At 41.9% G+C, this 16,893-nt stretch overlaps 1 protein-coding gene across 5 annotated transcripts in view; it reads right to left on the minus strand.

The window, feature by feature from the left end:
* The window catches only part of LOC111874178 (dopamine D2-like receptor), a 476,109-nt gene that overhangs the window by 7,630 nt on the left and 451,586 nt on the right, over positions 1–16,893 (minus strand). For all 5 annotated transcript variants that reach the window (XM_023869455.2, XM_033755364.1, XM_023869454.2 and 2 more), the window contains 3 exons: positions 4,945–5,136; positions 3,881–3,999; positions 1,145–1,310 (listed from right to left, as the gene is read on the minus strand). In XM_023869455.2, the coding sequence (XP_023725223.1) occupies positions 1,145–1,310; positions 3,881–3,999; positions 4,945–5,136 (477 nt within the window). The remainder of the gene's footprint in view (positions 1–1,144; positions 1,311–3,880; positions 4,000–4,944; positions 5,137–16,893) is intronic.

Raw genomic sequence — 16,893 nt, forward strand, 5'->3', positions numbered from 1 at the left:
GGTTCCACTTCCAAGGTTTCTGGCCGATTAGGTCGATCATATAGTTCTGTAATATAATTTTCCCAAATTTTCAGCACTTGCCTCTGATATACTATTCTATTCCCCTGGGAGCCTTCGATGCCAATATTTTGAATCCCATGGTTCTCTTTCCATCCTAGTTCTTTTGTCTTCATGTAAATCAAAATAAGGACAATAAAATTAATTAATATTCTTAACCAATTCATTGTCACACTCCCCTACTGGGATTTTACCGGCTGCTACCGAATTTTTAGTGTACTATATTCAAAATGTAAGAGAAGACATGAAAACTACCAATAATCGCTGTATCTTTTGACACTTCCAAACTTCATGTATTTTTTATTGTATAAAAAATTACTGTAAGTACAGAAAAGTCCTAGGCAATGCCCATTCAGCCTTCTGTAGCACATTCTTATAAACATTTTTTTCTATAATAGCGGTCACACTGTGATTCTTAATATAGAGCTTAACTTAAATCTGAGAGTATTCTGTTAATAATCAGTACAATTGTGAATGGAGTTCATGGAGGTAGGCCTAGGCCCACTGGGGCTGTAGTGCCAAGGGGAGAAAAAAATCAGTACAATTACTTCTTTTAGTTTACTTACATATCTATTTTATACAAATAAAAAAATAAAAATACAAAAATTTGGGCCATCTGTAGGAGAAAATGGCTTTTATGTAGACAGTGGCAAAAGACCGTTACTTGATGGAATCAGGGCTGGAATGTGGTAGACTTCACCCTGTCAGCTGACAAGATTAGCTGTGAATATGTTAACAGATGTAACTTCTGAACAAGCTTCAAAGCATCCTGTACTTGTGGAAGAAGAAGAAATTAACATTTTTAATCCACCTAAATGTACGTGTATAAATGACTGTATGGTTACCTGGAATTTTGTTAATGAGTGTTTGAAATACAGTAGCAGAGGTGATTGTGGTAATGGCTATGGAGATTTTGGTAGTTGCAATGGTGGACACTGAGTTGATTGAGATAATGTAGGTTATGGGGTTCATGGAGTTATGATGACAGGGACATATTTATGGTGGCAGTGGCAATTATGATGGTAATTATGGTGGTTGTGGTGGTTACTGGCAGTAATATAATTAATTCTGTGGGAAGTGGACCTACTTTCTGCCTGTCCTCTTGCTGTGTCATTGGCCGCCTTCGTGGGCTGCTGGGGCTAGAAGCTGCCTGCAGCACTATCTCCTCAACATTGGAAGCTGCATAACCGGAGTCATTATTGCCATTGGGGTCAGGCACAGCTGCAGCTGGGGAAGCGAGCCTGGCCACAACACTGTGACAGAAATATGTCTTATGTCAGCTCACTGCCCTACCACAATACAGACACAATGCATTTTATTCTGTTTAAGTGTCCTATTCTGATTACAGACTGGAAGATAATATTAAAATGGGCATTATAGAAATAGGATGTGGGGATGTGGACTGGATTCATATGGCTCAGGACAGGGACCAGTGTTGGGGCTAAAGAAAACATGGTAATGAACCTATGGGTTCCATTCAATGCTGGGATTTCTACAGTGGATGAGCACACCACTTACTTCTCAAGGACTCAGCTCGATTGTGTAAATTATTCCGATTTATTAAAATTATTCTAATATCACATTTTATAATAACCAGAAACTACTGTATGCATGTTTCCTGTAACAATTTGATGATATAATTACAAATATTATATTCCATATAGGCATGCGATCAATCTTGATGGACTGCTTTTCCACAATGTGGTGACATCTATCCAAGAAATAAGAAACTTAAGAGAAAACAAATGAAAATGACAAGTGTCACAGGCAGATAATACAGAGCCCCTCTCCCCTATGGTAAAATATTGGCACACAATTATTATAAATTTTGTGGCAGATTAAACTAGTTGAGGCAGGTTTCCTTTAACGTATTTCATTTTCCTTTGTCGTCTTTCTACCATACCACCAATAAGAAGTTATAACCAACGTAAAGTTGGAAGCTGGTACAGTATATTTAAAATATAAATAAGAAATATATGGACTTCAAGGCAATCTGTAGGCTTCTTTCACAAAAGAGTTTTGCATATTCTTCAAATGCATCAGCCACATTTTCCTGAAGACATTCTGGTGACACTCTCCTTAGAGAAGAGAACATTTTGTGATAATTCTAACTAGATTCAAGTAATTAAAAATATTTCAGTCAATTTCTACAGAACCAATTGAGAAATATATGTTATCTGGTATACTAATTGGATAACATTTTGTTTTGTGACAAGAATTCCCTCCAAACCATAAAATTTTACTCGATAATTTAGATATTTGTAATTCACCAGATTCTATTTTCAGCATATGGTGGGAATGGAAATCCCTATCACTGAACTTATGGGACTTCCTCCCATTATATTGCTTACTAAAAGTATGACTTGCCCTCAGAGATGTTTTAGGTAGATTTTTGAAGAAGATTTTTAAAATAAAAAGATTAGTTTTTATTATCTGGCTTCATCAACACAATTACTTGCATAGGTGAACCACATGTTATTGTGACATGATGCCTGGAAGCCAGAATAACGGAGCCACCAGACGTCCGCTGATGAGCAATGACTATTTTTTTATTGCTAGTGAGGTGGGACTAAGTCCCTTGTACTGCGGCCACTTCTGGCCTATTGTACCAGCCCCAGATGATAGGTGAAGGTGACTGTGGAGCAATTAGTGGAATAAAGATTGGCAGGGGAAACCGAAGTATTCGGAGGAAACCTGTCCCAGCACCACTTTGTCCACCACAAATCCCACTTGAACAGACCCAGGATCGAACCCGGGCCGCCGCAGTGGAAATCCAGTAACTAACCGCTTGAGCTATGGCACAGCCAAGCAATGACTGAGTAAACATTAAGCTTCCATTACAATGGCTAGTTAGAACATGTTTCCACGGCAATGAATACGCTGGTATAAATCAAAGCTTTGCCCGGAGATTGTCACACGTTTTCATGGCAATGTATGGAACAGAGATTAACAGAGAACAATCAGCTGTTCTACTTGGCTATCTATATTTAGTCCGCATGAAGTTCGTTCAGTCCAAGATTCAGAGATCCAGATAGAGAATTCAAGAGACTAGAGACTCTTCAGGATGCATCGTTCAAGGATTCAATAGCTCAACGGTTAACCATATAAGGTGCATTACCAAGCAACGACTAAACAAGCAAACGCTGAATGCTTTATTTTATGTATTATAGCTGCAGTAATCTTTAGAGTATTATGATTATTTGTAGTTACGACTTATGAATATCCCATAAATCGACTCACCAATCCAAACCCCAGCTACAAGTCACTAAAACACGTGACACTATAAATTTATTACATGTTTCAGCCTTTCAGCCATCATCAGGTATTAACCCAATTTTACACTGCCCTTCATCAGCTGCTCTTCCTTACACTTGAAACGTGAAAAGGTCTTGAAGACCGAAATTTGGTTCTTGGGTGGGAAGTACCAACTCAAAGAGACTATCACAAATATATCAAATGAATATGTATATATATATTAAATAACAAATACAACCTAAGTACCTGGAGGTAATAAGCCTCCGACAATCACAATCGTACCGACCAGAAAAGGTGAATTGACTGCACAGTTCAGGGTCCCACAACAGAATGGATCACTCGCGTTGGACCTGGGCCGATGAGAACCAGGAAGTGGAACATTGGAAGGGGTAAGTAGTAAGAAAGAGGGTGGGGGGCGCCCTCTGACATAACGTAGACCCGGCGTTACACACTGGCTAAAGTTTTTATCTGGGAATAATTTTTTCTAGTTGTTGTACGCTGATATACTATCTTGTGTAGTCTCTCTGTTAAAATCAAACCCTCTGTCCTAATATCAGTAAGGACTCACACAGACTCTTCTGCTACTGTAGCCAGTATGAATTCCGTCGACTTATCATTTGGAATGATATGACAGTCGTCTGACCCAGGTGATCGCTCTCCGTCCTTCTCAACTTCTTCTTCTTCTTCCTGCAACCATACAATGCGTAGTTTTGTACATATGTTCCAACATTCTGGAGGAATATATTTACCAAACTACATGGAGTCTCGTCTAGAAGAACAGAGTGGGGGAACAGTCAGTGATAAGAGAAGAGGGGCAAAGGACTGTGGCTAAGAGTGAACCAATGGTTGCCCCAGTTTTTTGTTCCCCCTCCCCTGTATAATTTAATTTTCATGGCCAGTGATTAGATCTCCTTCATAGCAACTTGTTTTGATAAAGAAAAACTAATGGTACTACTAAGACTAATTATGAAAGCCATAAGCATATTCTACACCTTCTCAACAGATTCATGTGAGCCATCAGCTTCACACACTGGCTGCCTTTACACTAAGGGAAAGGAAGGCTGGTGCAACACCACAGAAGAAATTAGGTGACCATCTGAGGTAGATGGATTTTTAGTACAGCACATTTTGAAAAACCTTTTTCTTATCATTTGCTTTTGTTAAATAAAAATTAATTTTTGTTGATAATTTGTTCATACTGAGACAATTACTGGCTAGTAACCTAAACGTGTCATGCAGCAAAGTAAATGAAACTGTTTTAAGAATTCTGACACCAACAGTGGTCTGGGAATTTGATGTTACTGTGACAAAGTTTGGAGAAAATTGATACAGGTATATTTTTACCATTTACCATTGTTTTGGACAGCATTTAGATCTGCTCTGGTCCACAAGGTAAGAGTTCAAGTATCCACTATACAAAAAGCTTGGTGATCCATCATACTTCAAACTTCTGTTTAATTCTGTGCATTCTACAGAACACGATGTAATACTGAACAAGCGGTGGGTCTCCACAGTAATACAATAACTGGCATTTGATAAAGCTCTGTAACTGATGGAGCTCTGCCCCTTGACATCCGCTTTGGTTCATTTTGAATTCTAATCCGTTTAAATCACAAGGTCCCTGTGGAATACCTGACTACCGCTTCCTGTGTTGGTGGGGCGTTCCTCCTCCATTCCTGATGAAGGCGCCATCAGAGTCGGTCCCAGTGTGGTCTCGGCCAACCGTCGGGTTTGAGCGATGTTCTCTATCACTGACCCTGGCTTGATATCCGCCAGGTTCGGCTTCCTTGCTGCTTTGGCCTTTCGCGCCCGATTCCTTAGCGCCTGAAACATGATGTGGAATATAGAATCGCTGTTAGGCAATGGCCGAAAAATAAGCAAAATTATAACAGCTGTTGCTAAGTAATGGCTCGGCATACAACGGTAATTACTAGGCAGCTGCTCATAAAGAACATGAGAGAAACGGTGTTTTCTATGCGGTTCGTGCCGAGATGTTATAAGCAGGTCCAGTTAGCTGCTGCAGTCAGTCAGCTAATGCGTTAAAAGTCTGCTGGGACTCAGTTGTTCTGATCTGTTGCTGTTAGAAGCTGTAACTGTCGCCGTGGATAGTTCGGGAACACAGAGGGTCCGCCATTGGAAACCGCTACCCAGCAAAGGCTAGTGAATACTGTAACAGACTGAAAAGACCTAGTGTGTAACAGTGACGGCATAATCCTTACTCGTAGTTACAAATTGCAGTGTGCAGTAAATCCGGCCATCAGTTCAAAACCCGTCTATAGTCACTCTATCACGTGACAATATAATAGCCACGACTACCACAGACAACCATCATAATGTGAGGTATAAACCATAAAGTAACGGTAAAGGTATCCCCGTGCTTAACCAATTATCGCGACATGAAGTCACATGGGGGTATGGGAGTATTGTCCCGCGCATTCTTAACATCGGCACTGAATCGAAGTGTGTGGCCAGCTTCACGCCTCCAGCGCTTTACACCCGAGGAAACAGCTACCGGTACCTACCGGCTGGGAGGCTGGATGTGTCACCACAGTCGGTCCGGGTGTGCCCCAAAGCCGGTCTGCGTATTGTGAACAAAAGTCTCTTGCCTCTTCCGGGAACAGAACCTCGATTCCTCTGTCATTCATAATATTCACAACGGCATTTTAAATATGAGTCTTTTCCCTTAAGGCCCTCTGCATAAATACTGGATACATTTCTTGTCTTTCCCGTATGTGGTACATGTTTCCCTCGGCTCGCCATTGAACTAGGTACGAGGGTTGGAACTTTAATAGTGGCAACACTGCTGTAAAGACGCCATGCAACGGAACCAAATAATGTCGCTTATACCACACGTTAGTTACATACCTACCTTACCTCAGAGCAAATGGACTCTCTTTTCCCACATCACGCGCATGCGCAGTGACAAGAACAACAGAGCCTCGTGTTAGCTGGCGGTCTAATGTAGTGCTGTCACGATGTTTTCGAAACAGGAACAACAGAGTTGGATAAAGATTGAATGTGCCAGAGGCCGTACAGCACGACAGTGTCATCAAGGTCTTCAAGAGGCTTGCGGGGAATCTGCATTGCCTTACAGAACAGTGGCAAGATGGTCAACGAGGGACGCCAGAATGTGGCAGACACGAGTCGGCCAGGTCGTCCTAGTGTCAGTGAAGAAGTGTATGCTTTCCGCGTTACTGGAGAGTGATCGACGCCATACGATTCGTGAGCTGGCCCGAGAGACAGGATTAGCGCATACGACTGTGCTTCACATTCTGAAGGAAGGCCTGGGCATGAGAAAAATTGCATCACGATGGGTTCCGCAGGATTTGACGGAAATGCAGAAATGGCTACGATACGACGCTGCTCGTAACCACTTGGGGAGCTATTAGCACGAAGGAGAGGCTTTTTTACGACGTATCATTATGCTGGATGAGACATGGGCCAAATCGTACGAGCCACAAATGAAACGCCAATCGAACGAATGGCGTCATTACGGGTCACCACGAAAATCAAAAGTTCGTCAGAACCCCAGCAATGTGAAAGTTATGGTGATTCTCGTGTACGACTGTGATGGTGTTATCCTAACGCGTACCGTTCCCCGACAGCAGACCGTCAATGCGCAGTATTACTGTTCATTTTTGGAACACAACCTGCGACCAGCTTTGAGAAAGAAGCGGTGACACTTTCTGCAGAACCCACCCATCATTTTGCAGGCCAATGCTTGGCCGCATGCAGCGCAAGCTGTGGCTGATTTGTTCGATCGATGGGGCTGGGAAGTGCTGTACCATCCACCATACTCCCCGGACTTAAGCTCTTGTGACTTCGACTTGATTTCTAAGATGAAGGAACCACTTCGTGGCATTCGCTTCAGAACTGTTCCAAAAATTCTTCAGGCAGTAGACCGCTCCATTCGAACTATCAACACGACAGGCGCTGCTAAAGGTATCCTACGACTTCCACATCGCTGGCAACGGGTTGTACACAATGCTGGTGACTACACTGAAGGACAGTAAAACTTCGAAACATGCATCTATTTTGTATCAGTTGTAAATAAATAGTTGCCACTATTAAAGTTCCAACCCTCGTATGAACGTCATGCTACCTGAACCTATCTCATCGACAAAAACAAACTCCGCGGTCCGTAGTCCACAGGCGAACTATACCGGCCGAGAGACCGCCGCTTGCCGGCGAAGTTAGTGCCAGCTTTCGCGGTTACAGTGTCGCGTGGTCAGCGCAACGGATTCCCACGCCCGTTAATCTCGGTTTTCTAGACCGGAGCTGCTATTTCCTTGAAATAACTCTCAATTATCCTCAAGAGGCTGAGTGGACCCCGTTCCAGACCCAACACTTCTCAGAAAATCGGTAGCGCCGGGAATCGAACACAAGACATCTGGACCTGTAGGCAGGAACTGTGACCACTAGACCACAGAGGCGATCCCCTAACTCATCGACATACGAGTGTGCCAGAAGTTCTCCCCATCGGCAGTACCAACAGTGCAGTCCCTCAAATGGTCGAGGTAATAATTTCAACATTTCTTGAACGCCTACACCAATCGTCGTGAAACTTAGTATGGATTTCAAGCCAAGACGCAACCCGCCCTTCAGTTACACAAGGCATCCAATTTTCTGCAGTCATCGTCAGCTTCCCGTAGCGCACTCTGTTCTGACGAGGCTCTGGCAACAATTCTACCGCTTGAAATTAATTTAATACATGCGAAATTCTGGTTGTACAAAAACTGAGTTTATAATACTCTTTTACTGACTTACTTCCGCATACGTAATAAAGTTTTATCTCATTTGTCGTGCCGAATATATTCATTTTGTAGCGAAGTGAAAGTAGGCGACTAGTTCTTCCCAGAATTTCCAGTTGTTATCTACCGGAACATACCACACAGCTAGAGACGTTTTATGCACAATTCTGGTCGTGACCTAATCCTTATACAAACTCAACACAAGCAGCCATATTTCATACACTCGTATTTCTCGAAAATTTGTGTGACTTATGACAGAAACATATCTGTGCCAGCGGTACGTTTAAGCTATGGCGTCTGCTGTAGAAACTAGGACTACGTTATAAATCCCCTCGGAATCATATCCAGGTAAAAGTTTTGACTCTGCCTACATTTTATATGAACTTAATTTTACAGTCTTTGTAACTCTCGTCTTTCTTTTTGCAGTTGACGAATGTCACCATTTATTTACTGTCTTCGACCACGAAAGTCTCCACAAACTCTTTCAGTATCAATAATTTTGCACACAGCAAAGAACCAGACCCAAGACGGTATTCCTTTGTTACGTTTCAAATGGAGCCTCAATTTCTATGCTTATATGCTTCTCAAGAGTCTTTTCTCTAAGGTAATTTCTCCCCACCCACTTCCCCACATTCAGAGCAATCCTATTGGTCAGAATTGCTGGAAAATTTACTTTAATTTCCCTTTAATACATAGTCTTTCAGTGTAGATGAAAGAAAGAGTAAACGAACAAATGGTTCGATGAGTGTAGGCCTGTAAATGCGGATTGTTACGGTGGCAGCGGTGGGGGAACTTTTTGTTCTGGGCGCGTTCAAAGCAACAACAGGAACAGAGAACAAAACTTTGAGTCTCTGCTTTTGGATTTGCTGATTGGATTAGCTCCTTTAGACGCTAGTCATTTTGTTGTCTTCTCCTTCTATTCCATCTTCATTTTCTCCTCATTCTCTCTTCTCCCTGGTCTTCTCCTCTTCCTTCTCCAATGCCATAATCCGCACAGTTGTGAGTTCACGATCCGACAAGAGAAGGCCTATTGCGTTAGCAGAACACCATTTAGGCATGCTAATCAATCCATTTTTTATTGTCCTTCGCAACTCCACAGGTATTAACACACATTTACATATTTTTAAGAGTTTTGTTTATATTTTAATTCACTTCGAGAATTCTGTGCCCTAATACAAGCCCACACATTTTCTAATCTGACTTCATTTACAAACTCGGTCAGTGTATCATACGCAATCAGTCGTTAATCAAAGTTATGAGCCAGTAACTGATTCATGTCTTTTTATTTTCACAATTATTGGTTCCCTTTAAATTTTTCTGGTGTTATATGTGTAAGTCCAATAAAGCCCTGCATCCATTTAGGCAAAGAAAAGCTGAAATCAGAGAGCGTGTTGCCGTCGGTAAATTGTATTATTTTGTTTATAATAAACGGAATTTAATATTTCTCTTAAAATTGTCCAGATGTTCAATGCCAACTTTACAAATTAACGTGGCGATAATAACGAACTCACTAACAGCAAATTGTGATAAAACATGCAAACTTTCCCTCAAATTTAAACGGGTTTTGATTATGTTCAGAAATAGTTATATATAAAATACTCGTCTAAGCCTTGTACGAATAGAAAGAGCTCTTCTGTTGACGATAAAACCGATATTTTTCTGACAGGAAGGACGAACCTTAAATACAGTATGACAAGACAACGATAAAACTTCTTTAACAATGGAGAACAGTTATATGACGTCAACACGTTTCGATCTGATTTCCAGGAATAATACGAACATACGAACAAAAGAGAATCGTCTGTTGTTTGGTGTATTACTAGATGCAAAATTTATTATAAACTGAAATATTTTTACAACAAAATACTTCAATCTGTGTGAAGTCTAAAATCATTTTATTAAGTATGTCCTGAGAAGTGCATATGTCTAAAGTACGATATATGTTGTGCACATTTGGGTCGTTTTCATAGAACTTCGTGTCAAATATGTCTATGCGGCATAACGAACGATTCTACATGGACATAATGACCATAGATAATGTCATTACGGTTGTATGAGGCAAAGGAAAGTGTGTTTCTTGGCAATGTTCAAATCCAAATGTTATTTCAAAAAACAAGTCGCCATGCTAGCTTACCTGACACAACTGTTGACGGTCTAGCGAAACTAATGCAATGCAAAATACAAATAAACATCTTTAGTTGTGTATTTTATCAAGCTTTTAACTTTACTGATGAAAGCAAACCTGGAAGACTAAACTCAATACACATAACTATGAATAAAGTAAAAATAGACGTTAACAGATATGTTTACATAGAAGTAACGTATATTTCAAAATGCCGATTCTGTCTTCTCCCCACCCCTTTCTAAATGCCATCCTCGCATATTACATTTGCAATTCATTGGGGATGGAAGGCGTACTTGAACCCAAACAGGGAAGAAACAAGACAGAAACAAATGATGTTCGAAATAAATAAATTTGTACAAAATGGATCCATCTTATAGACTTTCACTTGCGCTTCAACGAATCTGTAAATCTTTATATATATTTTAGACCGCTCGATGATGTACAGCCGGGATAGCGGAATCGGTATAGTAACTGGCTACTAGGTTCAACGACCAAAGGGTCAGAGTTCGAGTCCGGTGGGACAAGAATTTTTATTTCTCCATGTCGTCCAGACCGGCTCTGGGGCCCACCCAGCATCCTATCCAGTGGGTACCGGGGGTTCTTTCCTTGGAGGTAAAGCGGTCGAGGCGTGAAGCTGACCACTCACCTCCAACTAGTGACGTGGTCTTCATGGCATAGTGCTTAATTAATTAAGCACGGGGTCAACTTTACCTTTACCTCTTGACGATGATGTATCAAGACTGAAACATGCAGTGGTGCGTATAACCACAATAAATTAATCCTGGCATCGCATCGTTAAGTACATGTCATACAGGGGGCTACTGCGTCCTGTGGTTTAGATGATAAATCCACAGAAACACTCAGCAGTAGGCAGGGATAAAGAGAACCAGTTAAGTTCAGTTATTACACATCAAGGAACGTTCTTAAGTTCTAATGGTTGGCTTTTGTTGTTAGGGGAGTTAAGTCAATGGCGTTATGATGGTCAGAACATGCAGCATTTGAGTACTTAGTAGTGTTATTCCTGTTTCATATTCAGAAAATTTTGCAACATACTTAAATAATTTACATGAGAACACTTTTATCAGTAAGTATTTAAAATAAAAACAATTAGCATGCAGTTATTATTGTTGTGATTCAGTTACATATTCAGAATGTGGTGGAGGAAACATATTGGAAAACGTTCACTTGGTAGACAAAAAGGAGATGGAGTACCATTAAGATATCAATGGTATGGATTGGAGGTAAAAGAAACTGGCTTAAGAACGGGTATAGTGACGGGAATTGGTGCTGTAGGTGTTGAACCTTTGGGTTCAGCAGCCAGAAGGTTAGCTAGATGGTTCTGTTAGGAGTTCAGCTTACTGAAAATTATTTTCAATCCAAAATAAACGAAAACAAAGTGTTTCCACCTTTTAGGAGAAGACAAAGCAGACGGCCACCCGCGATCTTGTTTAATCACGACGAGAATGACGGGAGATTGTTCTTCTCTTCGATATTCAAAACGAGCAATACAGAGCTTGTTCCCAAACGTAGGGGGGGCCTCTTTTAGAAGTAAAGACGCGCTGGAAGTTTGAAGCTGCCAAGACGCTAGCTAATCTGATCGGCAGGAACGGGAAATTAGTTCAGGACATTACGAGGGAAGGGGACCATTGTCTCAGAACTCAGCAACGAGGAAAGAAAAATGAAGAGGAGAGCAAAGTCCCTGAAGACCCGGCGACTTTCATGACAGAAAAAAGATATGTCAACTAACTCATCAACCAACCAACCAACTAACCACAAGCAGGTCAGATACCCTAGAACTTCCCTGCATTATACAGAACCCGAAAGTTCGCTACCGTTTTCACAAAATCCCGCCACTTGTCCCTATATGGAATCTAAAGAATGCACACCACACCCTCTGGCCCTTTTCCTTTAGCCTTTTCAAGACTAGTCAAAGTCACATTGCGACTGACGGTCGGTCAGTCAGTCAGTCAGTAAATCTTGGTGTCGAGCCCCATCTAGGGGTCATGACCACATATTTATTACTGTTTTACATTTACGGTTTTGTTTTTGTGGGGTGCCCTCTCTGACGAGAGGACGGGTCTTTTATATACGCTGCTGGCCCTTGACAGCGCAGTCTTTCTCGGGTCCGAGTCCCTTGAGACTTGCGACCATATTTTACTGTCTCAGATTTGAAACTTCCCTTTTCGTCGCCTCCTACTACTCGCAGGGTCACGGTGAAGGTATTCGACCCCGCCTCCACACGGGTGTTCAAGACTAGGTTTCTTCTAAGTAATATATAAAACCTCAGTCCGTACCTCACAGGAAACATATTACGTCTCTGCTACAAAGCACAACTGGTTAATACTGTTTAGGGAAACAGTCGATGTTTATTGTGAGAACCATACGGAACACACAGACTGTATGGGCAGAATGCGGATGTTTTTAACGTCAAAGCAGGTGGTATAATAACCACTGGTTAAGATAAATTTTAATATGATCCTCACATTACGCCATCCTAGTGGACCCTTTTCTTCAGGTATTCCTACCAAAACTTTTAAGCACTTCTCTTAAATGCGTGCTACATGCCCTGTCCGTATCATCATCCTTGATTGATCATCCTAATAGTACCTGGCGAGAAGCCCACCATTATGTAATATTCTCAAGTTTCCTTCTCCTGCCTCTACCTTATGCCCAAATATTCTCCTCTGCATCCTGTTCTCACATCAATATAACCTCTTTACTATCGCTTAACAGTCTGCCAGATAGAGTTACCTCCGTAAAACTAACCGCATTCAAAGACATACAAGATCCATGGCGTTTATGGTCGGAGTTTAATTTCCAAGCAATTACACTACTTCTTTTTTCAATGCATCGTCTGGATGGGGGTGTGTGGCCACCTTCACGCCCCGGCCGCTTTACCCTCAGGGAACAAGCTGCCATGTCCATCGTATAGGTGGCTGGCTGGGTTCCGGAATCGATCTGGACGTTGTGGAGAAAAAAAAGAAAAATCACGATCCCTTCTGGGGATCGAACTGCGATTCCCTGATATTACCCGTGAATTATTCACTGAGATGACTGAGCTATCTCGGGTCCTGAATGAGTAAGGATGTTTGTAATAAACATGGAGACACTTCGTGTCGACACAACTGCAATTTTGAAATCAACCGCGCGCTCGCGCATGCGCGCGCGCGCACGCGCACACACACACACACACACACACCAGCTGTTTACTTCAATTCCTGGGTTTCACAAGAACTCTTTCCTTTTTCTAACACGATCTATTTAGATTTCATTGCTGTCCATCTCTTGCTGAGGAGCTGATACTGTGTTTCACTTGTAAACAGCCACTTTTAGAGACACCAATCTTTGTTAACTTCGTAATACACCGAAGCCACTGCGGGGTTTAATTAGAGGAAAGTCTTTTCTTTGTCTCTGTCCCTACCAATTGTATATTCACGATTCGAAGTGGCAGTTTGGGGGGGGGGAGGGCGCATAAGAAGATATTTCTGTGTCAGATGGAGAATTAATTAGTCTCACCCTCCTTGATTTTTTCTTCTTCTTCTTCTTCTTCTTCTTCTTCTTCTTCTTCTTCTTTTGCATTACGTCGCCCTGTACGCCTCCCTACATTTTTTATCATGATGGCGCATGAAGCTTACTCCATTTCACAAATACAGATTCCCGTAATTTGTGTTCAACAATTTTTCCTTTTGCATTTAAGCACTTATATCTTCTTACAAAACACAAAATTAATGGTTCACTTAACGTTACTAACTTTGCTTGTTAAATTACGTTCGTTAGCAAACTTTAGTAGCAAAAACTTTGTTTCAGAACAAGTTTATCTGGACGTGCGAATCAAGTAACCTAAGTACAAAGGGGAGCCACAGCCACTCCTGGTGAGTTCACATCTGCCTTCCCTCCGAACACAGGCGGACGGTCAGCTTACGGCTCTTAGTTTTAACCAATGCAATGTCCATTCTTCACTGGACAATCTCTTACAAACTGTCATTGTTACGTGTCTGAAGGATCATCATCACAAGATAGCGAAATACATTGTTAGGTCATCATTACAGAACGAATACATCCTGTCTTAAACACAGAAGGGGAACCAAACTCTTCGCACCGGACATTTCGATGAACACACAGGACTTTGTTAAGTAAGGCTGCCTACGCGACGTATGGAGTAACCTCAAGACGTGTTTCAGATCATAAATTTATTTCACTACCACTTCCTTACCGTATTTCGGACCTATCCCTAATATCTGTCTCTCAGACTATCTTCTTTCCTTCCTAAACTCCGCGGTCTGTAGTCCGCAAGAGAACTATACCGACCGAGCGACCGCCGCTTGTCAGCGAAGTTAGTGCCAACTTTTCCGGATAGAAGGTGTCACGTGGTAAGCGCAACGAATCCTCACGGCCGTTAATCTCGGTTTTCTAGACAAAAGCAGCTATTTCTTTCAAATAGCTCCTCAATTATCCTCACCAATGCTGAGTGGACCCCGTTCCAGAACCACTACTTCTCAGAAAATCTGGTAGCGCCGGGAATCGAACATGGGACCTCTGGACCTGTAGCCAGGAACTCTGACCACTAGACCGCAGAGGCGATCTTCCTTCCTTTCCCTCCTTAAAGTTAAAGTAGTTAGTTCCCTTACCTCTTCTTTCCTTTATTTTGTTCCGTTACTACCTTTATCTCCTTGCTTTCTAAACACAAAAAGGTTTATATACTCCAGCTAGTACAGGAAGTAGGGGGCGTCGTTATCATTTAGTGACATACATGGTTACATCACCACCAGAAAGTTACTAGATCCCATTTTCAACATACTTCCGGTATTCATCATCAGGCGGGAATTTCAAACACATATACAGATCACTTCTGCGTTTCGTTTCCATAGAAACGAAAAGTGTTGTCTCAATCCGGGAAGTTCTTCGTTCATATCTCGGGCGAGACATAGGTTACCCTAAGTTTTTTCGTTGTTTTCTTCAGTACCTGCAGCCAAATGCCAGGATAATAATTCCACTAGGCCAAGATATCTTCCTCCATAATCCTTGTCAATTCATTATTCACTTATCATCTTACCATTTGACGCTTTATGGTCTAGTTACTGACAGTGTCGTTAAAAAAGGCACCACATCACGTTGCCTAGAGCATTTCTGAACGTCCATCATTTCTTGAGCAGTCAACCTCACAGAAGGAAAGTCCTGTGCATTCGTAGCGATTTTGATTGCTACCAGACCTTGAGAATGGAATCTAGTGACTTCATGCTGATTGCGTTAACAATCTGTGGCTCTATCTGACGATGATGAAAATTCACACATAATGTCCCGTGATGGTGTGACTATAGATTTGTTTGGATTGGTAATAGGATTTATTGGACACTTACAGAAGGTAACTACAAATAACTACGGCAGTCTCACTGAGTAACATACTCCAAAGATCACTGTAACTACAGCACACATAAAGCCTTCTCATTCTTCACTAGCCGTTGTTTGGTAGCGGCTTACAACGGCGGACGTTCCCCTTTCCCTGGGTTCCCGAACTGTCCCAGGATCAGCTACCAGTTTGTCACTTCTCGGAACTGCAACTCAGTCGGTTGGTCGAATTGCTGTTGGCCTTCGCCAGCACATTCATTCCTGGCTTCAGTCTCCTAGAAATCCATGACCAACATTTTTACTTCCTCCTAGGTATGTACGTCTCAACTGACTCAACGTTATATAGCCCCGGCACAGACCACATAGAAAACGTCTCATTATTGCATGTTCTCTCGTTGGCGGGGAAACATGTACACAGAGCTGTTCCCTAGCAACGGCTGTTATACTGTAGCTTGTTTATATAACTGTTACGCTGTTACTTGGGAATGGGTCTACATGTCACAATATTTTAGCTACATAATACCGCAAACACATATCCATCTTCAGGGCAGAGAAATCATTTTTTACCCTGCAGATGTAAGCAGTAGGAATCGTTTGTAACGATGTACCAGACTGCATCACAGATTACGGAAATCTTCAGGAGTGAGATAAATTAAAACTATATATTATTTACTTGTTCACTAGTTAATGAGGTGCCGTTGAACAATCAACAGACCAGAACTTTATTATGATGAGGACGGTCCATCTGGGAACCAAGCTCAGATTATGGGCTCCAAGGTGGAACTGTTTTAATGAAGTTCTCGGCAGCTGCAACGTTTACATGAAATAATAAGCAGCAACTTGCACAGACAATACAGTAAACGTCGGACGGGCAGCCTTCATCTGCATAAGGCTGTCTACTAATTCGCAGTGGCTCAGACTGCACGGCCGCGAGTCTCACCAAGTAGCCTTTAATAAGCCATTCGGCCCAGTGGCGGATTTCAGCGACTCTTTATTCAAAATACTTCAGCCATGTAAACTTAAGGTGGCTTCAGAAGTGATTTTTGCGAGTTGTCTCCTAATTCTCAGTGGCTCAGACTGCACGGCCGCGCGTCTCACCAAGTAGCCTTTAATAAGCCATTCGGTCCAGTGGCGGATTTCGGTGATTCTTTATTCAAAATATCTGAAGCATGTAAAATTAAGGTGGCGATCTTGGTGAGATTTTAGATTCTCGCGGGGGTGAAATGAAGAGTTTCGGATGGGATTTAACGCCGTATAGTCTCGTAGAAGTATACCGATGTTTTGAAGAAATATACTGGTTCCATCTTCAGAGCCGAAATGTTAGCAAGGAGAGCATTCCCCTTTCTTCGGTTAGACTTT

This window comes from Cryptotermes secundus, unplaced genomic scaffold (assembly GCF_002891405.2).
Source record: "Cryptotermes secundus unplaced genomic scaffold, Csec_1.0 scaffold26, whole genome shotgun sequence".
In the NCBI taxonomy this organism is placed as follows: Eukaryota; Metazoa; Arthropoda; class Insecta; order Blattodea; family Kalotermitidae; genus Cryptotermes; species Cryptotermes secundus.